Source organism: Pithys albifrons, chromosome 3, assembly GCF_047495875.1.
Source record: "Pithys albifrons albifrons isolate INPA30051 chromosome 3, PitAlb_v1, whole genome shotgun sequence".
Lineage (NCBI taxonomy): Eukaryota > Metazoa > Chordata > Aves > Passeriformes > Thamnophilidae > Pithys > Pithys albifrons.
The window spans coordinates 53,247,109-53,273,119 of NC_092460.1; the positions used below are offsets into that span (position 1 = coordinate 53,247,109).

The 26,011-nt window shown below is 38.5% G+C and overlaps 1 protein-coding gene across 1 annotated transcript in view; it reads right to left on the bottom strand.

The window, feature by feature from the left end:
• The window catches only part of ANO4 (anoctamin 4), a 199,399-nt gene that overhangs the window by 79,179 nt on the left and 94,209 nt on the right, over positions 1 to 26,011 (bottom strand). Inside the window, 3 exon segments of the mRNA XM_071551994.1 lie at positions 5,986 to 6,144; positions 11,408 to 11,544; positions 18,335 to 18,445. Of these exon segments, the coding sequence (XP_071408095.1) occupies positions 5,986 to 6,144; positions 11,408 to 11,544; positions 18,335 to 18,445 (407 nt within the window).

Genomic DNA, 26,011 nt, shown 5'->3' on the forward strand with positions numbered 1-26,011 from the left:
CATTTTCTGGTACAGAATACTCCCTGGATAAAGGCATTGTTCTTCTTGAATCAACAGATTTTTCTGTAAAGCATTGCTGAAAAGAGACTCCATTTACTACGTGCATTAGATAATGAACTAACAATAAACCTTTGGAAGACTAGTCTGTTTCCAACTTGCTCTGGCTGAATTTGGATGAATGTTTTAAACCAAATAGCTGGAAGCACGTTCACTTATAGTGCTAGTGGTGGCCTTGCATTTAAGTCTGGTTCCCTTTTTGCATGCATAGTTTATGTCGTTTTGATGTCTCCAGCCATGATTTGTGGATGCAATCAGGCACAGTGCTTAAACGTTAAATAACAAACTGCACCTGCTAACAATGGGCTGTTATGCTGCTCATGAAACCACAGCTCCTGCAGGCTGCATAATTTGTCCTGTAAGTTCATTAGCTGTAGATATTTACATATTCAATAACAGGATCAGAAAAGAAGGAGGCTGAAACAACTTTACTAGAGTCCATGAAGGCTATGGAATGCTTGATACTAGTTGCAGTAGCAGAGTAACATTGAACTACCTCTGTGGTAGGCTGACTCTGGCTGGCTGCCACGTGCCCACTAAATCACTCTCTTCCTCAGCAGGACAGGAGAGAAAATGTAACAGAAGGCTCATGGGTCAGGATAAAAACAGGGAGAGATCACCCACCATTACCATCACAGGCCAGACAGACTCCACTTGGGGAAATTAGTTTAATCTATTACCAATCAAATTAGAATAGGATAATGGAGAAATAAAATTAAATCTTAAAACACCTTACCCCAACCCCTCCCTCTTTCCAGACCGAACTTCACCCCAAATTTTCTCTACTTCTCCCATCCAGTGGCACAGGGGGACTGGGAATGGGGACTGCAATCAGTTATCTCTGCTTTTGTTCACGTGTTGTCTCTGCTACTCCTTCCTCCTCAGAAGGGTGAGTCCTCACACTCTTCCCTTGATCCAATGTGAGGTCCCTCCCACAGGTGACAGTCTTCCACTAAGTTTTTCAACATGGGTCCTTCCCCCAGGCTGTAGTTCTTCACAAACAGCTCCAGTATGAGTGTCTTTCATGAGATGCAGTCCATCAGGAACAGATTGTTCCAGTGTGGGTCTCTTGAATGGGGTCACAAGTCCTGGCAGAAAATCTGCTCCAGAATAGGCTCTTCTCTCCATGAGGCCACAGGTCCTGCCAGGAGTCTGCTTCAGTGTGGGCTTCCCACAGCATCACAGCCTCCTTTGGACATCCACCTGCTCTGGTGTGGGGTCCTCCACAGCCTGCAGGTGGATATCTGTTCTGCTGCGGGTCTCCATTGGCTGCAGGAGGACAGTCTGTCTCACTATGGTCTGCACCACATATTGCAGGGGAATCTCAGCTCCAGTGGCTGGAGCACCTCCTCCCCCTCCTTCTTCAGTGACCTTGGTGCCTGCAGAATTGTTTCTCTCACATATTCTTATTCCTCTCTTCTGGCTCTTGTTCTGCAGCAGTTTTTTTCCTCTTCTTAAATACTTTAGCACAGAGGTGCTATCCCATTACTTATGGGCTCAGTCTTGGCCAACAGCAAGTTCATCTTGGACCTGGGTGGCATTGGCTCCACTGGGCATGGGGGAAGGTTCTAACAGCTTCTCAAGAAGCCTGTAGCCCCACTCACTACCAAACCTTGTCATGCAAACCGAATATAACATCTCATGTTCTCCAAAGACCAAGAAATATAGTTTTGTTCTAATGCCAGTTTGGCCTAAAGGGAAATCTGTTAGCCATCGATGACATCCTGCATGTTGCATGACCTACCATGCATGTACAGTATGGATAATTGTCACTCTCACAGTTGTACCAGTGCTTTCTAGCACATACCTCACACAGGCATGCTTACAGATATCTTTCTCTCTGTATCAGCTGTCCTCTGTCTCAGAGGACAGCTGATATAATATCAGTGTTGGAAGCTTTCCCTAGCCACCCTTTTCTCTAGAGGATAGGGGATTTTGGTATGTGCAGAGTAAGCTCAACATGACAGGGAAAGAATATGAACACCAAAGGAAAACTAACAGCCAAGAAAAGGTTTCCCAGTAGACCTGCAACTTGCTCCTGGCTACCACACAAATTCTCCTGGCAAGTTGCAAATAGTTACTCGGCCATAGGCTAAGCACTCTGTTTTAAACCGTGTGCCTGGTTGATTAAATTAACATATATACCAGCAATAAATTACAAAAAAGTTGTTATTCTTTCAATAACAGGACAAACTGAAGTCATAAATGAAAAAGAAACTTGGAGTCAACTCTATAGGCACTGAGATTTTATTGTGCACTGCTCAGAGAACCAAATTACATAAGCTACATTTATAAAACCTTTTCTAACTCAGATCTGCAAGTGCCACTTGGGGTCTGGAAGTCAGCTTAATTCTTTTCTACCCATGAATCACAATCAGCAGTAACGTTTATGTAACAGAAATCTCAAAAACAATCGCAATGATGATGCACAATCAGAAAAAAGCAGATCAGTCTCATATAACTGTTTTGGCTCTGCAGTACCAACAACAACAAAAAGGAGTAGATGTCATTTTTTTCCAGAAAGATGATAATATTTGATTAAACTCAGAAGCAATAGCTGTTGATCTCTTTCACATCATCACTTGCTAAGCACAACTAGTGCTTAGAAGTTTAAGTCTTTGAAGTTTTTGCTTTTTCATACTCATTCTTTGCTTCTTTTACCTCACTTTGACATGGTCATAAGTCTATTTTGATTTTACACTGAGGGATGTGCCAAAAGTCACAGAGATACTCTACTGTGTGCTCTTTCTGTCATCTGTAATTTCTCTCAACATTCATCATATTGAAAACAGACTCTGAGTTGCTGCTAAATATAAGTATCTGACTGAATACATGTCTCTGGCCTCTGACGTCTTGTCCCACTAGTGCAGGTACAGTCACATTAAGAGAAACTGCTTTGTTTCTCTTCTCTTTACCTCATCATGAACCTCTCTACATTGGCCTGCAAATTTGAAAGTCATGAAATAATAGTATTCTGTAATTATATTGCATCAACTACTGACAAAGATTTCTAAATAAAACCTCTAGAGTCCTATTAACATAACTTCTAGATTTTTATTAACATGACTCAAGTTATACCTGCTAGATGATATTTGTTTATATGACAAACCCAAAGCTTATACTGCCTTTCTTCCTTGCCTTTTTGAGTTTTCCCTAGAGAACACCTATTGTATATTTGTACTGCCTATTGTATACACCAGCTGCATTTTGGCTGCCCGATGTTGCACCAGAAATGTCAGCTGCTGTTTGAGGCAGCCAGTGAATGCAATTAGAGATGCCCTGGTGACAGCTTGACACCTATGGTGGCAATGTATAAATTTTTAATCAGGCATGTATCACAAAAACCCACACAACTTGGATTGCTCCCAAAAACTGGACCAATACTATGCTAACATCTTTTCATGCTCTTAAGTGAACATTTTGCTCCCTGCATCCATTACTTCCTGATGTTTTACTGTGCTACACTTGTCAGCAAGCCACTGCAGTGCATTTCTCACTCCCTGCAGTGTTAATAAGGAACATGGTTTTGAAACTGCAGTGCTAAACAGCTCTGTACGTTTTCCTTTCTGCCATCCATTTCACATTAAAAAAATGGCACCAACACAATCAAATGTCAACATATGAACAGACAGTAGTCAAAGAAGAATGAATCAACAACCACACAAAATTTACAGAAGGTAAAAAGTTTCTTTCAGCCCAGCAGTTACAACCTATTGCCTCTGTATATGTTCTGTGGCCAAAGCCACAATTTTCTCATTTCATCTGGGAGCAAACTTTTTTCAATGGAAGCAGTATATTATATGTGAACAACCTCAAAACAAACCTGCAGTTAAAATCTTCCAGAACTAACACGCAGAATGATGTGTAGTCTGAACAAAAGGAGAAGCAAGAACAATGAGAAATAATCTAGACATTATCTGATCACACAGCTTAGTTTAACGCTAAATATTTTGCAGCACTGTTGTTACTCTCTGGGGATGGTGGAGGGAGTGTACACCAAGAATGTACATATTTCCTTCAGGATTATAATTAAATTTAGAAACTAATGTGATCACAAAATGTACATGCTAGGGTTTAATTTTATGTCAGAGTAATGTGTTAAAAAAGATTGCCACCCTAGATTTTGAAAACATTAACCCAAGTCATGTAGCATAAGCTCATTTTGATCATTCCGAGTTCAGAAAATGTACAATCACTGATGCTGGCAAGAAGTCACATCAAGGGCAAGTGAGATTAATAAGAAATAAAACTGCATATCAGTAGCATAACAGAAACTGAAATGAATAATCAAATGGGCAGAACATTCATGCAGCCTAGGCAGCAAAGTCCAAATAAATGGTCTTGAAAGGCAAAAGAAAACTCTATAGCAAGCTCTCAAATCATCAGTTTGAAAAATTTTTCTGTGCATAATGTTGCAATAAGTTTCATAATACTTTAAATATAAAATGATTTCATAGCTTTCACTGCTAACCTCAGCACAATAATAAATCTGCAAAAAATACTAAGTAGGAAAAATTGTTTTGAAACCATTTGGAATATGCATTAATAGCAAGGATTCATTCCCCTTTCATTTTCTACACTGCCCACAACTTAGAGACTTCATCAGCATCTCTCCTGGTGGATGCAGGGCAACATTCTGGGATGGGAAGCTGAACAGCTGCAGCAATACTCTCATGCTCTTGGGTTTTGAGTTACAACTCCTACAGACGGTAATACGAATACAGGAAACATAACAAATAAACAATGTCTGACATTGAAAACATCTATCATCTACTGCAGCACTGAAGATGCTAACTTACATGTTATTTCAAGGAATAGTTTAGGATAACTGGTTGCAGTAACCAGTGATATGTTCTTAAACACTTATATCCACCAGTACCCATGTTCAATCAAAAACATCTAAAGAAAAGAAATGTTTTCATTTTTGTGGAAAGAAACAGCTTCCCTTTTTTCCTCCCCAGTGTTCCACAAAGAAGTGTGCCTTTCAAGTACACAGGCAGAATACCTACATGTGTACTAGGAATTCAATGAAAGAAGGGGAGATAGTGTATAGCACCTATATAATTGACCAAAGCCTATATCTTCAAGATTCCTCTACTGTTTCCATCAGTGGCAGCATGACAATGCATGCGTGTGAGTCAATCAAGTACAAATATAGCTACTCAGCAATACCTGTTCTATATGGAAGTAAAACTTAAGCCCCATTAAAGCACATTATGAAGGTTTAAGAAAGATCACAGGCTTGGCAAATGAAAGATGGTCTCTTAAAACCTTGCTCCTGCTACCTAACACACCCATACATTTTTAGACACTATGCATTCATTTCTACACCCTTGTCCATAAAAGGTTTACTGTTTTAGGACATTGTGTTGGAAATAATGTGAATATAAATTATTCAGATGTACTGTCTAATTATTTCAATGCTGAAGATTAAAGCAGAAGGAGAAACTTTAATCTATTTTCAAACTACCGAAGTACTTCTCAAGTCCTTATGCCTAAGTTGACAGGTAAAGGAAGGCAGGGGTATAGTTAGGTTTCTGGAAAGAGTACCAAGAGACTCAGCAAACAGTGAAGCAGGTAGCTAGAAGGAAATGTAGGTGCAGAAATGTGGATTACACAAAGTAGCATTTAGGCTGTTCAAACCCAGCACTGGTTTTCTATGTTGCACAGCACAGTGGATGAAATTCAGTGGCCTACTTGTGCATAAGGTTGAAAAAGATGAGTGTAATGGCCTATTTTGGCCTTCAATTCATGTGTCTGATTTTCCTTTAGGCTACACTTTTGCACCGCTCTTGCCCATATTTAGGTATGCTTAAAAGAATTTTTCTACTGCTACAACAGAGTAAAGGAGTTTCAGCATAAACAAACCATGCCCTCAGATTCTACACAGATTTAAAGATGAAAGTTTTTTAAAGGAAGATCTCTTACTTCTTTTTCCATTTGAAGTCCTTCTGCTCTGATATTTCTCTCAAATACTTCCCTCTTCTCTGTCTGTGGATTAGATTTTCTATACACAAGGATGTAGTCAATCCGACATTTTCCATCTCTAAAATATAGTCCATTGGTTTTGTTCTTATCAGGTACTTCCTGTAAAGAGAAAGTCAAACAATTCAGTCATGCTAATTTGCCTTGATAATGGCTGCATTTCTGTTTGCATCATCAGTTTTCAGTAATACTCAACAGGAAAATTACTCAAAAGGGATAAAAACCAGCTGTTCATGTTTGTAGATGCTTTACACACACTGCCTCTGATGTCATCTGAAAGGTGCAGATTTCCCCTCTTCAAAATCATGAGGTCTTTTTAGGCAGATGTTCAGTCATATAGGCATGGGATAGGAGAGAATAGAGAACACAAGGCAACTTTCCTCCCCCACCACCCTCCATAACATTAGAAAAACTTCTTACTATAATATAGAGAAAAGAATAGTGTTACTGAAGAGGAAATTTAAAATTAAGAACTTAAGTACTGTAGGATGTCTTTGTACATATGAAAAGAGTAAACAATGACATGAGCCTTTACTGTAGTGAGATTCTCATTGCTTTGCCTCACAGGACAGAGACAATATGAAGTTTCAGTACCTACCTGTCCTAGTTCAGCAGCTGGTACCAGTTTATCACCATGTGGCTATAACCAAAACTGTGTATTCTACACCCTATAGATAATTTCTAAGGAACTGTTAACAATGGACCATTCTTAGCAGCTGCCCACAGCACACCTGACCCCTCAGGCTACAAGCTGGGTGTTAGAGAGAACCCTGTGAGATAGGGTCTTCACAGCAATGACTCAGCTGTGATAACTTTCCTCCAGTGAGGCATTAACACCTTCACACCCAGCCTGGGGGGTCATGTCTGCTAATGGGCCACCAAAGATTCCAAAAACATCCCATGACTCACAGAGTAAACCACCCACTGTCAAAATCCTCACCCTGGGGAGATACTAGGCATTCCCATCTGAACCTGAGTGTATATGATCTTCGGGTTTGGGAACTTCTGGTACCACTCATCAGATCCAGAGGAAGACGAGAACCTTGACAGGATTCCGACTGCCACTCTCAACCAGACTGCGATCATCATCTGCACCAACAGATTTTTTCCCTTCCTTTTACTTTGGACTCAGTGGGGCCATGTGGTGCTCAACACAGGGGCTAATGAACACCATTCTGTTCATGCCCCAGGGTGCTGGGTTATACATCTGGGGTTTGTGGGTTAAAATCAATTTCTCTTTGTATCATTGCATTTATTGTAATATTTTTATTAGATTGTAACTCTGAGTCATAATCTCTTTTGAGTTGGGTTAATTTCTCCTGCTGGTTTACCTTTAAACCAGCACACTACTTCACCATACCTCATCAGACTAACTATGGAATATTCTTTGCTTAAGGAACAGTTTAGAAAACCCACTGGGTTTATTTGGACAGAATTCCTGGTGTTTGGTCTAACACTACATAAATGCAATAAATACTGTTGCTCAAATATTTCTCAAAAAAACCCCACAAACCCAAACACATCTGTTCAAATGTTTGCTCTAACAGAAAGAAACTTGACTTCGCTGTTAATAAGAGGTCAAGCAGGTCCCTCTCCTGAGACATAAAAGACCAGACTCCTGGTCTTTTTCCAGAAAACCATGAGATGAAATTCTCTACAGATCCTCCTCACAATTTAACACTTTTTTCACATAACACAAGTCCTACCCAGGGGTTAAGCTTTCACTTTCAGAGAAGGTGAAATTGTACGGCAGTTTGCAGGTTGGAGTGTTTCATACAAAAAATGTGCACTGTGAATGATACATGGGAACAAATAGCACTCCCTCTGAGTAGTATAATGGGCAGAGACCTTCAGGGACCTCAAGATCAGTCCAGCTCTAAGCTGAAGGGAAGGTTAAGCCAATTTATCTCTGTTTTCCCAGAATTTGCTCCACTTTTCCTGTCAGAAATAGCCCTGCCCTATAAAATACACTCAAATCTCTGAAAAAAAGAATATTTTGCCTTTCATATCTGGTAGAAGGAGAGAATTTTCAAAATACGTTCTCCTTAGGAGAACCACTTCTGAATTTAAATCACAAAGTGAACATTGTAATAGGAAAAATGGTTCTTACAGAAAAATAAACAAAAAAAAAAGACAAAACCAATATACTCATTCAAAGAATTTAGTATAAGCTATCTTCCTGATTCTTTGTAGACATTTTGATTAAAGGAAAAATGAATGAAAGCATCCAAAATGTCCCATTCCCTTGGTATATCCAGTTCACTAAAGGAAGAAGAAAATTTTTCTAATTTTTTTTTATTGCAGTGACTGACTCCTGACACAACTTAATGCAGACTTGAAACAGTGAAACAGTTCTTAGAGCCTGGAAAGAAGGCAAGAGAAAAGATTTAATCTCTAAGGAAATAACAATAACAAACCATTTATATCTATACTGCATACCATGCTGATAAATTATATTATCATCATATGAGAAGTATTTTTCACAGAGCATTAAATATGAAAACATCTCAGGAGAAAAATTTTATTTTTTTCCATTAAGAATCCATGTCAAGAAGACATAAAAAAACCATCCCAAAGGGTATTTATGTTATTTAAACAAAGAAATGGTGTAGGAGGAGATTAAGTGGGCCAGCTTCATGGTCCTGTTGTGATTTCTAACTTTCCTGACAAGCCATCCTTCCTGTTCAGTAGTCAGAGTCACTACGTGCACTTTAGCAAGTGGTGTAATAAGAAAGGAACAGTAGAACAAAACAATCCATGCTGAGGATCTGCCGTCTACACTATGTAGGTTTGAGGGCTGACTTTGGGTCCACTCTAATCTGGTCCAGGAGACTCACCGGATTTACACACACAAAAAATCCGGGTTTAAAATCCAACAGTGCTCTGGACTGCAAAGAAATCGTGGGTAGGGGCAATTGAGGCAGTCATTTCAAATGCACACTCATGACCTGAGCTCTGATCCGTCCTCTGAGTGCCATAAGACAAGGAACGTGTCCTTCTCTGCATGCAGTAGTGACTCCACCGGAAAAATAGATTTGCCTTTTATGCTTCCGGTGTTTCTTCTCTCTCTATAAAAAATTGATTTGCCCCACACTGACTGATTAGAGAATGCAGAACCTTATACTAACGAGTATCTCTGAGATCTAGCCAAGTTATTTGACTTGTAGGATTCTTCCCCTATAAATATGACTTTCTTGGGAAATTACTTGGACTTGTGAAACACCAACTACCATATTGCAATTTTTCACTCAGAAAGAGAGTTGGGGCAGTCTTATCTGTACTTGAAGAAACTGGGAAGAAACCCTTTCACTGGTCCTTGGTTACACCCTGTAAGGCAACTTTATAGACTGAATCTGGACTTGCCAGAACTCTTGAGGATCTAACATGATATAAAGATGGTTAGGGCTGGCCCAGCAGTGTCAGGAAACAGCATCTGCAGGGCTTTTGCATTGTCCAAGTATTACAGGCTTACATATTCACAAAAGTGATAAGAAATTCTCTGTATGTCCTTGTACATTTCTTTGATTGTAAATTCATTTTAGTGAATTCAGCCATAAGTCATATTAAATTATTTTGGGATATCAGCTTCAAAACTAGACCAAAGAAACATCATTACATTCAGGGAGACATTCACTGGTGCCAGATTGCCTTTCCTGATGGTATTAAAGGGGACCTACAGGCTCTCTTAGCAACCGAAAGACTGAAAGACTGAAGGGAAGTTTTATGCTTCAAAACTCACCCTACCACTGTATAGTTGTGCTCCCATATTTATCCCTACAAACCATAGGTCATCCAAACAGTGTATCTTTTCCTTCTGGAGTTAAGCAGGGACCAAGTACTTTGAAATCTTTTTTTTTGGTAGGCTGCAGCATCCTTGAAGTTTCATTACAATTTTCAATTTTCGTCTTTCCCTCCACCCCAATCTTATACCTGTGCATGACCTACATTGCTATTTTCCTCAGCTATGGTTATAAAAAACCCCTTATATCTGTTCATTTAATTGAATTCTTCTGAAGTTTCTCGTTTCTCTTTAAAAAACAACAAAGAATACATCTAAGGGGGGAAAAAAGTTTTTGAGGCATTGTTTCTGCAATATTGTTAAATTAACAGCCACAAATCATTCTGATTGTATTCTGTTAATTTTTCCTGTCTATCTTACAAAAATCACATGCCTTTCACCTGCGGTCTTTTGTTAAAGACCATATCGTACATGGTCATAAAATGTAATACAGGACTATAATGTCATATTAAACTATTAAGCTTAATAGGCAAAGAGGGCTCTTTCTAAGTGTACAGGAAGCTGGCAAAGAGCTGTGGGTAAAGAAGATGAAATTGTGAGTAAGGTCAAACACATATTCAGGGTGTCCTGAATTTTGTTGCTTTAATTATCTGTCTAAACATTCCAGGAGTGCACCTCTCTATGGGCTGAATTTCTAGAACAAAGAAAATCTGTCTCCTCAGCAGTGTTTCACAAAAGAACTTGCACCACAAAACCCTCTTTCTCCTGAAAAAGACATAATCTGTAATTATACCTTCTAAACTCTATCAAAACCAGTAAACAAAAGAGAGTCAGAGCAGGGGATTCAGCAATGTCCTGTGATTTTCCATGCTTTTAAGTGCTAGTATGGTCCCTGCCAGTTGTGATCTGTGTCAGTCAGCTCTCTGCCAAAAATTCCTCAGGCACAACTTGCAGGTAACATCAGAATAGTTCAGTAAGTAGTGTAGATGTAGCCACATTCCTGAGGTGGGAGAAAGGAGAGAAGTCCTTAGTCTCTTCAGCCACTGAGGAAACAGTCTGCAGGGCAGTTAGAGGCCTAATTAACAGGCATAATGTTCCTTTCTGCAAGGGACACAAAAAGGCACTTAGACTTAAATTTTCAGCATGGGTCCATGATGCTCTGCCTGCTTTAAGACATAAATTAAAAGGGACTATGTGCTGACTATTTCCTCACTGGTGTGTTCTTCGACACCATTATGTACCATAGGATCCCTTGTTCTTCACTGGAAAGGAATGTGACTCAGAACTGACATCCAATGCTTCTTATGGGAGTTTTATGATAAATCCTCCTCTGCCTTCCTTAGCCTTAATGGATTAATATAGGGAAAACTTTTCCATCATTTTCAGAAACAGTGAAGCATTAGACTTGGATAGATGTTTCACTGGGGGTGCATGAAATCAAAACTTTTTAACATGAGATATTTTATATTTCAGCACTATAATCTTAGAACGGAAAATCAGTCTTCATAGGAAAGGTTAGACACAAGTTGATTTGCAGAGAATGAGATTTTAAATCAAATTACCTTTATTCCTTCTCGAAAAACCTGCATGAATAAATATTATATTGATAATTCTGTATGGTCTTACCTCTCCCACAACTTCCAACCTGCTGGCATCATCAGAAGTACTGGTCAAGTTACCATGGTGAAGCAGGGAGTCATCATCTTTGGAAGGGCTGTTCACACCTTCTAACTCATCAAAAAAAATGTTGACATCCTTAGCTACTAAAAAACAAAAATGAAAATATACATTTAAATCACCACTGAAACAAATGAAGATGACAAATATAACCCATCAACAATCTCTGTTTTTAGTTCTGGTTTAAGTATATACTATGTTAATTTTAAAATCTGTTGGGCATTGTTGGAGTGCTTTCTTCACCAGTGAGCCACATAGAGATTTAAGACACCACAATACATCTCTGATGACAAACAAGCAATCTGCCATTGCAATGAAACATACTTTAGCTATTTCCTCAGCTTCTCTTGGGGTAAATAGCTTAAATGATTACCTTCATTTCTCTCTGTGCTTGGGGGGGGGGGTTGGCAGTTGCTTATCTCAAACCAAGACACTTCTGGATTAGTATTGTCTCTGAAAATCCCTTATTATAAAGAAACAGAATGTGAACTTACTATATAAAGGACAAAATTTGATGTTGTGCAGATCTTTCAGGCAGCCAGAGGCAGAAGACCTTAAATAAATACTGTTACTTGAAAGGCATTGAGTAAATGAGCCTGGGCAGATATTTATCTTTGCACAGTGTGGCATGTTTCGATGCATATAAATCTGACACTTTCAGATCTGTCTGCCACACAGCCCTCAGTCTTGCATGAAGCAATCACTTAATTCTATAGAATGCTGCAGTAAACCCAATCCTGATCAAAAGTATAGATACTACAGGCCTGGAGTGACTGTCAGATGGGAGGCTTAGGGCCGGTAGGCTCACTCTGCTCCCCATGTGCTATAGGTCTGGTGAGAAAGGGTGATGAGGAGTTGTGTGCGGGGAGTAGAAAAATGCCTTAGCTGATGATCAAGGTTCAGCAGTGGATGGACTTCAACTCTCCAACTTCATGCCTTATGAGCAAAATCCAAAATTATGACAGTAGAGTTGCAATTGTTAGAAGGGACCTCCCAAAGGTCCCAGCTACTGAGCCTCTTCCCCTGACTACAGTGGGACCAAATACCTAATGCTCTTTACAGAAATTTCACTAACCTCTATTTCTCACATTTTTTTGCAAACTTGAGTTACTTTTGGAATCATTCTTTTGTGCAATAACCTCCTGACACTTTTACTTCTACTCAGATTCCCCAACTTAGTGACAGGCAATTTTAATTCCTGTTGATGTGAATCTATATTAACAGGGAACAGTCAAAAATCTCTAAGTTCCGCCAGCAACTTAGTTCCATTTCTAACTGCTGGCTGCAGGTGTAAAAATCCATTCCCCTACTGTGAAGAGACTGAATAGCTTCCAGAAATTAACAGCCATTAACTGTTCCCAGCCAGCATGAACATTTTGTGACCTCCTTTTTACCTTTCGCTTCATCAGGGCCCATAGCCCAGTTTAAGAATTCGTGTTAAAAAATCGTCGATGATATCTATTCCCCAGTCTCTGCAGGTGACCTATTTTTCACTCTCACAAGCAGAAGAAAGTTTTCTCCATAATATTCATCCTGAGTTTAAATATATTAGTCTTTCCTTGTCAACCATGAGCATGGAAAGAGTTTCCTCCCTTTTTGTACATATTTTATAGTATCTGAAGTCTATTATTACATTTGTAGGTAATAAAAAAAGAAAATCCTATCAAAATATTAATGAATCCTTTCTCTTCATTTTCATGAATAAGATAGAGACAAGGTCAATGACAGACACGACATTTTTAATTGCAACAGTTTTGCCTAGAAAGGCACTAAAAATCTCAGAAACAGAAAAATCCTCATGTCCAAATTAATCCACTCTAGATATCGGGCTAATGTGCTAATGTAAGCAGCCTAATTTTTAACAGACATTCTGTGTTTCTGGTGTGGTTTTTTTGTATGTGATGACAGCCTACAGCTCCTCAGCGTCACTGTGGCTATATCCAACTTATCCTAGGGCAAACTACAATGGTTTTAGGAGACTTAGGAGGCAAAAAAACAGTAGCACATGCACCAGTAATATTAAAGAATTTTTTGCCACCTTGATCCACTTCAATCCACAAAAATCATGTTTATAAAACAGGAGAATTTCTGCAAGACAGCATAGCCTAACCAACTGTCCTTCACTGTCCCCACTGTTTCAATGGTCAAGACTGGAAACATTCCATCCCATCAGATAATAATTTGGATGTAGATTATGACGAGATCTTGCATACATGTTCATATGAGAAGAATTAGCCTCAATATTAAATAGAAAGAACTACAAAAACATTTTGAATGACTTGAACTTCACTAAACTGAAATCCACTAGAGTTCCTCCATGAATTTGTATATGATTAACACCTCAATATAGTCTGAAAAAAACTGATGAAACACCCTCCCCCACTCCCAAAAATAATAAAATAATGATGCTTTCTGAAGATGATTCAAGACATATATATCTGTTGCAGATAAGGGCAATGAAAAACGTAAAAATGAGTTTTGCCTGTATGCTATACTTGAGGGAATTTGAACTACCTTTATCCTGACATTAAGACTGCCTTGTGTAAAGGGTGAGGCCTTTGAAATACTAGAATTGCTGCTTCTTAAAATGTTAGTAATGCTTTGGGTTGCAAAATGTATGGGTTCTAAGTGGATATGTTGAGACAGACAACTTGGTGTGTAAGACAGTGAATGTGTCTGGGGGCTTCTAGCAGAAAAGCACTGGATTATCCTGAGGACTTGTGATGAGCAAAAGAATCTTGTTTTAAGGTTACTTTAAAATTCAGCCCATGTCAGTAGTGACCAGAAGCTGTGGAAGCAGTGAATCTCAGCTGGGTAGTGAAATTAGCTACCAGGACTTCTCCAGATTGCCTGAAGTAGAAAATTGCTTATATAAGAAATAAGTGACATATTGGTTGGTCACTACAGAATAGGGTAAGTATGAAGAGATGTGCTGGGCTATCTCATCAGTGCTAAAGGTGTCTGTTACCTTTTCCCAGTTGCAGTAAAAGTGTGCTGCCACTGAGAAAGTGGAGCTTTTTACATTGCAGTTACTTTGATGTTTATATTTTTGAAAATGTGCTTGTAGTATTTCAGTCATTGAAACTACATACGGGACCCTAACAGTTGCTGAGATAATTTTTCTACACCAAGACTCATTCTATACTTAAAAATAAAATCATAAAATACTGTTCTACAAAACTAAATAAATAATTTAAATAGCAAATCCTGTTTGCTTTACATTAATAATGGTGATGGTACTTTCAAGATAACTCTCCTGCTACCTGTAGGTAGCTCAACCTCCACTTCAATGGACATGAACACCTAGATGGCCAAAAGTTGTGAAAGGCATAATCAGGGCTTCTTCATTTCTGTCTCCTTCAGACCCTGAGAATCATATTCCCACAAACGTCCTTAATAGATGATATATAAGTTAATGAGATATATGCACTTATAAGCATATATATATGATATATAAGCATATATATTATATATATGTGTATATATATACTATATTTGGGAGACGAAATGGTGCTACTGTATAGTCACGTATGTTTTAGCAGTGAAATTTAACAGGAATGCAAAGCAGCGTATGAATTGCTACAGGATGTATTAAGAACCCTTCCCCTGATTTTAGATCAGCTTAAATAGGCAAATACTTTTCTCCAGCTCATGTTCTATTTTGCAGAAAAAAAATCAGTTACCTGATAATTCAGAATCCCTTGAAGAATTGGGAAAAAAGAAGTGGATATACAAATATTATTATCCCAAATACATTAGAACTACACATTCTGAAAACTGAATGCTGAGAGATTCTGAGAGTCCATACACAGTTTCAGTGGGTCCACAAGCCACTTAGGACCAAGAGACTCAGAAAAGATTACTCCTTTAATTTTCTGACGATGAAAACTGATGCTGAAACTGAAGGGCCTAAAATCACTTGTATTTAAAAATGGGACCTGAATATGTTATTGTGTGGCAAGATGGAAATATGCTCAGAGAACATGCTCTCTCTCATGTTCATCAACTGTCATTTTATTACCAAGTGTTACACCAAGCCATTGAGTATACTCTGACTTTGGATAATGCAAGCTGAAGATCAGTGGTTCAGAAAGTGCTCTTTGGAAGCTTTTAGTCATATCAGTAACGTGGCAAAGTGAATTTCCTTAAAAGTTCTTCCTGGCAATGGCTATAATAAGTATAGAGCACTTCCATATGTTAATGAGGCAGAAAAAATTATTTGATTTAAAAGCAGCAATATTGGAGAATACCCACTAATAAAAACACTGAGTACAGAATAGTTTCTTACCAGAGATTTACAAGGCAGAAAAGTTCAAGTATAAAAAACCCAAGAAACTTTCTGCATGTTATTGTACTGCATGTTATGTTTTTACAGCACCTATGTTGATTTTTGAGTACGTTCTTCTGCATTCATTAAGCCTGCAGATAGAACTTAACCACAGTTTGCTTCAAGGAGGCCATTCTTCAGATACCATCTAGCGCAGAAATTTTTGTCATGTTAAATGTTAAATTCAGTAACTACACAGAAGTGCTGGTCTCCAGATCCCAGAGCCCTGCTCAACCACGGCCCCACTGCACCAGGGCAGTACCTTCTGCCCAGGGCTGGGGCTGCCCCAGTCCCACGCTGCAGCCTGGGTACAGGCTGTGTGCAGGCAACACCAGGCAATTCCGGTTTCTGTCTGACAGAAGTACATACAGAACCTTTACACTGCTGCTGTCTATTTTGAAAGTTTGGTTTAGGTCAAATCCATCATCCTGTTCTGCAGTCCCCTAATGTACAGTGTGCTGCCTATAGCCACTTCCAGATTAGTAATTATTGTTTATGGACTGTCTCTGATGCACTGATAATTTCTCAATATTGTGTGGTCAAGAAGAAATTGTTTTATGTAATAATTACCAGAAATATTTAGAAACTACTGTACTGAAATGCAGAATTTAGCCTTGCTGCAATAGAAGCAACTTTTAAGCCTCATAATAGCACTATATTCACAAAAAATTAAATAATGAGATTGCAAATCTTTATCTTCAGTTGCAGTCTAAGACACTCAGTGGGGTAAATGAAAAAAAATAGTAGCTTGAGATGTTTTAAGTTTTTAAGTAACTAAATTAAAAAGAAAATAAATCTGCTTTTGAAGGATCACTCTTGGCAGTCTACCAAACAGAAAGACATATCAGCTAGCTGGCACAAGCCACCCCCTGAATAGGGCAATGCTCAGGAATCTTATGTTAGCAAGAAAAAATATGTGGTCTTTAAAAGCATCATTAGCCTCTTTTAAATTATCATTCAATGCCAACAAATGGGAATAAAAGTAACACTGACTGTTTAGAGCAGCTATCCTAAAAAGAATCTTTACACACGTTTATCCTAATTGTATGATATTCACAACAGGCTGCAGGTGACAAGACACTCCCCTGGACACAAAACAAGCCTCTGCAAAGTGGGTTGTACAGTCAAACCAAGCATTTAATTTTTGCTGAAGGAAATGTAGCTGAAGGACATACAGATTAACTTCCCAATGGCACCTGTGTCTGGCCGAGATAAAGAAAAATCACTACCTCGAAGTCTGTAAAAGCTACATCCTTCTCAAATGGCTTGTAAATTATCCCCAAATCTAAATGTTAATTCTTAAAACACTTCCAACTTGAATTCCTTGTCCATGTTTAGCTATTTTTCCTCTCTATCCAGCTTCTGAAAGACTATATAGTGCCTTTTCAGGCTCTCCAGTTGGCGTCTCAACCATCCCCAGCCTGTATCTGGGTTCTGCTGGTATGGAAAAGGGAGAAAGCAAAACCTCATGTTAAGATTTCCTGATGAGAAAAGCTTTTTAAGTAACAAAACATGGAATTCATCCTAAACCTGCAGCTTAAGTAATAAGGTGATGCAATTCAAATTATTACCCTCACCATCATACTAACTTGAGTGTTTTCCTTCCACCCGCAAGCTAATAAAACTACAAAACAACCTGATTCTACCATTGTGTGGTTACTTATTCATACCGCAAAAATCAGGCAGAATCTGGGATTTTATGTGTTCTTATTCATCTTCTATCACTCTAAAATGTAAGTTGCTGTTTCTCATCTTAGAAAATTGCTACACCAAACACCAAGTTTAAAATAAACCTGGAAAATAAGGAAACCAGGAAGCCATGCTATGCATTTTGATTCTTGGCCTACATAAGATTTTTCAAAGCATTATAGAAAATTTTCTCTGAAATTCCATGTGCTTTTGGATTCCAGAATTGCATCAGTTTGGGGTAGACAGAGTATCTTCTGCTGTTATTAACAACAGTACTACTTCTAGCACAAGCCTTGAGATCATTCTGCAGTTGGATTTAGATAGTGTGAATCAATTAGTTCTCAGCCCACAGCTCATTACATGTGAAAAGAGGTCATTTCATGTAGCATCTAAGACATGCTGACCTTCACTTCTTGTGAAAAAGCTCATGACTGCTCCCAAAAATTAATAGCTGCAAAAATGTGAATACACCCGAACACTTTGGAACAGCTGAAACTTCAACTCCAGTCTTCAATCTCTGATTGCAGCATTTGTGCGACATCATTAGTTCACACAGCCACTCAGGAATGCAAAGAATGGACTAAAGTAACAGGACTCTTACTATTTCTGATTATATCTGCATAGAAAATATATACTGCTGGAATCCTTAGGCACATAATAATTCAAATCCTACTATTACTTCTCTGATAGTAGAAGATTTCTTATTGGCCTTCAATAACCCATTGAACTTTCTCAGAGATTTTAGTAATACATACTTATCATTCAGTTCATCCCTCTGTATGTTCCTTCAGTTATAATTTCAATGCATCTCAATTAAATCTTCTACTATAAACACAATTTTGCATCCAAGAACAACTTACTTTCTTGTATTGCATTAAGAATTTCTGAAAAGTCCACATCTGTCTTCTGTCTGTCTGGTTTTATCCATATTTGCGTTTCCAGATGGTTAACCTGCAAATCCTCTCTTCCTTCTGAAGAAATTGAAGAGATTGATGGGGTTTGCGACAGTGCAGTAGAAAATCCAGCCAAAGGGGTTTCAGGTGAGGAAACATACACATTGAATGCAGATATTTCCATTTTTTCTCCTTAGTAGAACCAAATTTTCTTCAAACCAAGCAGTTTTAGAAAGAGAATGGACTGACTTAGAGCTAAACTGAATGAAACAACAACATTCTCTGCTATCAGCAATGATGCAGAGTCACCACTGGCAAGTCCTTTGGCCCCTTGTTCAGGTGCCCATACATCTCCATGCCATGAACTTCACCTCACCATACCCTCTACAAAACTAACTCCCAAATGTGAAAACAGACAAGAGCTGTTGTTACAAATGACATAGGAACAACCAGACTAAAATAAAATACACTAATGCACAACAGATGAATTAAGATGTAAGACAGAAAACAACCATAAGGACAAAAAGAGCATGGACAGAATGCTTCAGCCACAAACCACCTTAAGTTCTCACATGCCAACCTGATGGCATGCCATAATCTAGAAAGAAGTCCATTATTGCAAAGGGATTCACACTTGTGTGTAATGGTTGATGTTTAAAAGCACTGCAGAAAAAAAGTATATTTTAGTGAGTCACAGTTTCAAACATACAGTTTGCATACATAGGTAGGCACAAGATTTTCCCATTTCAGTGTTCTTTCAACATGAGCAAAGAAAGCAGGAATTTTTGAAAACAGACTCTCCATGCAGAGAAGTGGCTGCATATCAAGAGTAGACAGAAAAAGGCACTGGGCAACTAGGAAATATGCTGGCTACAGGGCATTTGGATACAGGCAGAGAGACAGAGGGAGCTACTGGAAATACACCTGTTTTTTAAGGACTAGGAGGAAAACCTTTCGCAAAGGCATTTGTTAGAGATGATGCTCTTGAATGCACTGTTAGCAGAGAGCTGCAGTGGTCAGTAAGATAGCTGAGAAGGACTTCATGACAAAAAGGCTAAGGTGGAAGAACAAACCTTCAGGTTATTTAGATAATTACTGTGCTTCACTAGACGCTATCACTCATGCTTTTGATAGAATCATTTTCCTTTCATCGTCACAGTCTGCCTACAGCAAGCTGGTCTTATTTGAAAGTCCCTCCCAGCCCATTGTATCTTCCCCTTCTCCTTGCCAAATAACTATCTCATTACTTCCTTGATGAGAGCTATGAATTACAGTCTTGGGCACAAAATTACTCAAACCTATTTTAAAGACCCTTCTTCACTTTTTGGAAATACAGATCTCAAAATGGATACACTTAGACCACCTTTCCTTTGTTATTTTCCAGTATTTAAATATTATAAATTCAAATTGTCTCATGCTTGCTTCAATGCATTCTTTTATTCCACGGCAAAGACTCACTGTTAACATCAGAGACAATTCCCCTTGTAGATTCCTGCAAAGCAATCTGTCATAGCAGCAGCAGGAGTCAGCATTTAATGATGTAGAACAAAGAGAATTTCTTAAGTGAGACAACTGAATATTCATACAATAGCAGCCTAGGGGAATCTGCAGATGGCCTCAGAGATGAGAGGCTAGAATTTGACCCAGAAGACAATTCTAAGGACCAAGCTAAAATACCCTGAAAAAATACATGAAAACAATAGGATGGAGGTAGAAAAGTAATCAATGGACAGAAATTCAGTTAAGCAGCTTTGCAAGTGATATCATTCTGTTTCTTCTTAAATACTCAGCTATCACTTTTAACATATACCATTACATACTCACATCCTTAAATCCAACAGCCTTTCTTCTTCATTTTAACCCTAGTTAGAGTAAATTAATGACAATAGTGACAAATATAAAATACTCTTTCTTCCTCCAAACCCTCCATTCTTGTTGCACTCAAAGCACTGCTCCTCAGAACAGATGAAAGCAGCGGGATTCCTGCAGCACATCCAGCAGATCTGAACTAATTGAGCCAGGGAGAAAGGAAGTGGCAACCAGTCAGCTATTGAGGTCCCAAAGTGCTGACAACTGAGGGACTACCTAACCACAGGCCTGTTAATAAAATCAAACTATTGGAGAATGTACATATGCAATTTCAAACCCACTTTTTAATTACTGAAAAATACTGCCTAGGAAGTGGTCAGGAAATGACCAGACTAAACCTGACTTCTGTTTGGATGATGAAGTCAGGACAATTTTGGTGCATAAAAATTTCCTCTTCCTGTATTTGATCCTCTTGCAGTATAGGGAGCTTTCAGCAATCCATAGAAATTACAGTGTTCTATGCTTGTCTGATTCACAGTAGCCTTAATATCTGGCCTCACTGCACAAGTATCAGATCAACAACAGCATGCAACATGATTTCACTCAAAACTGTAGGCCTAATTTTCTGCCAATCATTTGTGATATAACACATAGTTGATCACAAACTCTCCTTCACCAGCTAAAGGGGAAAAGAAACTTATCTCCCAACAATGTGGCTTTAAATAAAGAAGTTCAGGAACACTTTATTGTACCATGATCTTCATAGTATCCATAAACAGACTTGAGTTAGGACACATATCTTTCTACCCTACTTCCTCTCTTTCAGCATTCACTTTGCAGGAGAAAGCACAGCATTTTTTTTAGCTGAGAGAAACACACCTATGTGATGGGTTGTGAACTGGCCAAATTAATGATTTTTCATTAGTTGTCAGTCAGAAGTTTAAGACAAGCAGTTCTTTGGGAAAAGCCACAGTGATGTTGACGACCCAGAGATTTATTTTTTTTATCTTATCATAGATCTTCAAAACAATGACAGTATCTGGTGTCATTGTTGCCATTGAGGGATCAGTAGCTTGGATTTAGCATTTCCTTCTTGCTTTAGCATCTACCAAATCATGCTTTATCAATAACACATCCAACTGAGCAAAATATAAGCAATATTGCCTGGAAGGTTGGGAAAGACTCTTTCCATAGAAACATGAGAAATGAACACAAATAAAAGTGAAGTAAACATTACATTTAACTGTTTTTTCTTTTCAAATGTCCATAGTTTCAGTATTTTCCAGTAAAATAAAGAATTTAATACTCAATCTGATGCAACAAGTGCTGCTGTTTCTCAATGCACAAGAAAGGGCTCAAATTTGCTCCATTTTTGAAAGGACATGAGAATAGAGCCTATCTTTGTAATTGACAAAGGCCGCCAGAGCTTCTTGAACAGTTTTACTGTGTAGGTTCTGTTCATTGGTCAGAATACAAACACTTGACTCTGTTGCTTTCCAAAATCACAGTCTATTTTCTTTGCCCTCCCTCATTTACAATTAATGCAGCAAGTGAAAACAAATGTTTTGGCTACAGTTCTAGAAGTTTCTGTAGGGAAAAAATTGCAGATTCAGATGATCATTCTGAAAAGGCAGCTAGCTTGGGACTTCTATCAGTCTAGGGATCTGATTTCCCTTTTTTTTTAATAATTTTGGCAGCAAACATACACTTTCATAATGGTTGTACTTCAGCAAATAGTATGCAATGTGGATAGGTGCTCCTATCCCACAGGGCCATCAACATGGGATGAAGGATCATCCCTTCAAGTGTGTTTCTATTGGATTCTTATTGTGAGTGATGGGCAAGTTGCCTACATCAAAAGCAGAAATTGTTTTAAGTGTTAATAAACATGTTAGTCAGAGCTATACACACATGTGTACACCATAGCTTTAGTGTCCTCTCCTGTGGCATTTCTCATTGCTGTGACAGGAATGAAACAGAAATGTAAAACATAGTTGGTTTTCCCAGCATCTGTTCCGTGACAGAGATACCTAATTATTTCATTAAGTGGAAGGCTGATGTGTCTCATAACTAGTCTTTCAGAGAGAGCTGGTTTTGCTGCATTGTTCAGAGAGAATCTCAGAGTGTTTTCTCTGCTAAGTGCTGTATCATATTCTGCTTTGTTCCTCATCAACCAGTATTGTAATATTCTCTCTGCCTAAGCATTTTTCTCTTCTGCAGCATAAGGTGGATGTCAGAGTGTTACTCTATGCACCAATTGTACCGCACTGATTATATCAGATACATTTTAATATATTAAATGTATTCAATTTTTTGTTGTTAGCTTGAATCTGTCATGTACAACAGTGCAGAGTTTCATGTTGTGAAAGTATCCTTTATAAGACAAAATATCACATAATAATTAAAGAGATGAAACAGGAATGAAGTATTCAGTATATTTAAAATATATGTGTTAGTATCCCTGTTTTGAAAATGGAATAAAGTTTAATTTATGGGTCAGTAATTATGAAGATATAAAATTTATTATCAGAAAGATCATTTTATTTCATCATGGTCAGTTTCATATTAAACATGAACCTCTTTTCTAACTCTAGTGTAGATACTGCCTTCCTTAATAGAAATAAAAAAAAGAGGAAACCAAGAAGAGGGTATTTGGAGTTTCCTTACAGCTCTTTTGAGCAGGTGAAAGGGTTTGTCCTCTCTGTATACAGCCACAACAGTTCCTGAAAGTACAGGCTCATTCTACTTGGAATCAAGTTTGCATTATGAATTCTGTCTTTCAGTGTTTGTTTTCCTCTTGAAAAGATATGAAAACGTGCAATAACAGCAGTTTTCAAGGTCTATTTTTTTTAACTCCCCATCAGGATTTACGAACAAAAATCTTGGAAACATGTAAAGGTCTGTTGGAAATTGGGTTAACACTAATGATGTGCAAGTCACAAGTGCATGGGGCAGTAACACTGTTGAGTCAACACTCACCTTTCTCCTGCAGTCCTTGCTCCCTACATGAACTTTACTCACTCACTGAGGCCTCGCTCCCACCCGAGCAAGGTGGCTGCAGAAGCACACATTGAAGAGGACAGCTCTCTAAAACTGGTGTGGTTACCCCTCAAAAGCCTCACTTAAATCAGGGCAAAGGCAGCATGTCTTCTTTCAGAAGTATGTCCTCAGCAGAAATGTGGCTTGTACCCTGCCTCAAGCAGCCCGTTCTCTGCACAAAAGGAAAAGGCTTCATTTTCAACCTGCAACTCTTTGGCCCACCAATCCAGCAGTGGACTTCTCTCTGAAAAAGACCATTATCCAGAAACTTTCCTTTCTCTCCTTGCTCCTTACCACTACAGAAGCACTAAGCTTCCTCTACCTTACAGCTTCAACATGATTTCAGATTTCTGAAAGGGAGGAGTTGTGTGTGTGGTGATTTCCTTTTCCTTTCATTTCAATGTGTTTCCAGCCTTGGGCTCCTTTTGAAGATGGCAGCGAGGATAAGGACAGGAGAACATATATGTCCAATTCTCTGTTTCTGAGAATTTGCTGACATATTTGTATATTTTAGGCAGTGTAACACATCAAGGTAAAACCAGCTATCTGCCACATCTACAGTCGTTTTTGTATGGCATGGCAATGTCAGCACACATGTAGGTGCAGTGACAAATTGGGAGTATCTTAAAGGCCCCAGTTTTTCCTAATATGAGGTATTTGTACCTGTTTAGGTCACAGGATTTCTCCCATCTATCTACAAAGCAAATCCACAGATTTGGAAAAATTGTAAATAATAGGCAGTGATACATATTGAGAAGCCTTTGGAGACTTCTGATTTAAGAGAAAGCACTCCATCATAACAGCATTAATACACAATGCACTTCCAAGACTAAAAAGCTTGGGTACTTGCACATTTTTGAAAAACTTCTGACCTGGGAGAGTGCCATAGATGTCTATAAATACATAAGGACTTTCATAAAACTCTTGATGTTCGTAATTTGTTTACCAATTTCCTTTAAAAAAGGTGTATAGTCTGTCACTATTTAGTATACCTATATGAATGTTCCATTATGCAGAAAACACCATTTATCTGAAAGGTTTTCTCAATGATTATGGATAAAATCATGTGCCTGCCTGTTGGTGTCTGAGAATCAAGAGCTGGGTGCAAAATAACAAAAATGTCTCATTAGCATTAGCATTATTGGAATATAAAAATATAAAGCTACTTCATTTTCCATAGAAAGTGCAAGGAGTATTAGAAAAAAAAAATCAAACTTCCAATCATTCTGTTTAGCATGAAGCCCCTATACCACAGGTGAACGGATATGTCAAGGGTATGGCAATAACAATACAAGAATTATTTTTGAAAGGAAATTTAAAAATAAGTTCCCTTTGCATTGTGGTAAACTGTAAGGCATGACATATATTTAATTACAGTAGTACAACCTCTTGTCTTATGTTCCAGAAGCAACAGGAATGAAGGAGAGATTTCTAAACACTTATTATTACTGATTTATCACAGAATAAGGTATTTTGAAGTCATATGCTGTCCATTCTCCCCTCCATTAAACCACGGCTGGTATCAAACACAGAGCAGTCCACTCAGCCAGTTAACCAGAGAGGTGTGGAGTTCCTGTTCACCACTTACTCTTTATCTCTCTCTCATGCTGTTAATGCCTTTCCCACAGCAAACCACATTAAAAATGGATGGATACCCCTTGGCAAAAAGAAATACCTCAAGAATTCCTTCTACTGCCACAACAGCCTGAACACCAGACTATGGGGACAGAGTCCTGCTTGCCTTCAATTCAAGTATTTTTAATTCAGTCACTGGCCAGAATGAGTCGGAGGCATGAGCACAGTCACGCCCACCATCACTGTGTTCATAACATCAAGCGAGAGGCATCCCTTAAGAGCAAGTTCAAATAGGACAACAACTGAAAAGAGCTGGTATTCCACATCTCCCACATGGACAAGCAACCAAACTACTGGATTGCTGTGCAGATGTCATAACCTCTTTCTTCATTTCCCATGTATGCTCAGAGGATGCCTCAATGTTCTGATTATTGAAAGGACCCAACGGTCCACACATAAGCCCCAAACATAGAATGTCACACATCCCTATCCCTAATATTTCCAATTACCTGGCTCTACATGGCCCTGCTGATGATCCTTCATCAATCAACAGAGGGACAGTGTTGCACAATAAGCCTTTGGAATTGCTGCCTGGAAGAACTTCTTTTCACTGATAATACAAAGAGACAGGGCACCAGAATGTGTGCTCTCCTACTGGGAACAAAACTATCCTTTTCAAGTGCTGCAATGCCTGGGACAGAAATTCACAGGACACAGTCTGAAACAGGCTGAAAGCCACAGTGATTAAATGAGCAAAGCCGCTTCTGCACAGTTGTATACTACAAATATGAATCTAGAAAGAAGTCTGAGATCTCAACACATTGAACAATTCAGTTCATTTCCTACTGCTCTGGAGCTGAAGAATGGAGGCAATATTTTATATATGATTATGTAAAAATATTCTTTCTGAAATTTTAAATTTTTATGTGAGAGAACTCCACAAGCAGCAGAAATCCTGCCCCTAATGCTGATGCAGTTGGCCTTTCTTATACATCCCTGCAACCTACTCCAACTACCAAAACCCACTGAGGAGAAATAGAACACTTTGTCATTAAAATGCACAGACTAGTTTTAGACTGATCACACAGGATGCCTACACATAAGAAATTATTTTCAGTGACTGGACTTAAGCAGAGTCTCCTTTGCAGGCAGTAGAAGAGTATCTGAATAGTAAGGGTCATAATTTTCAGGCATTCTGACAGCAAAAAAGGCCTTGCAAAT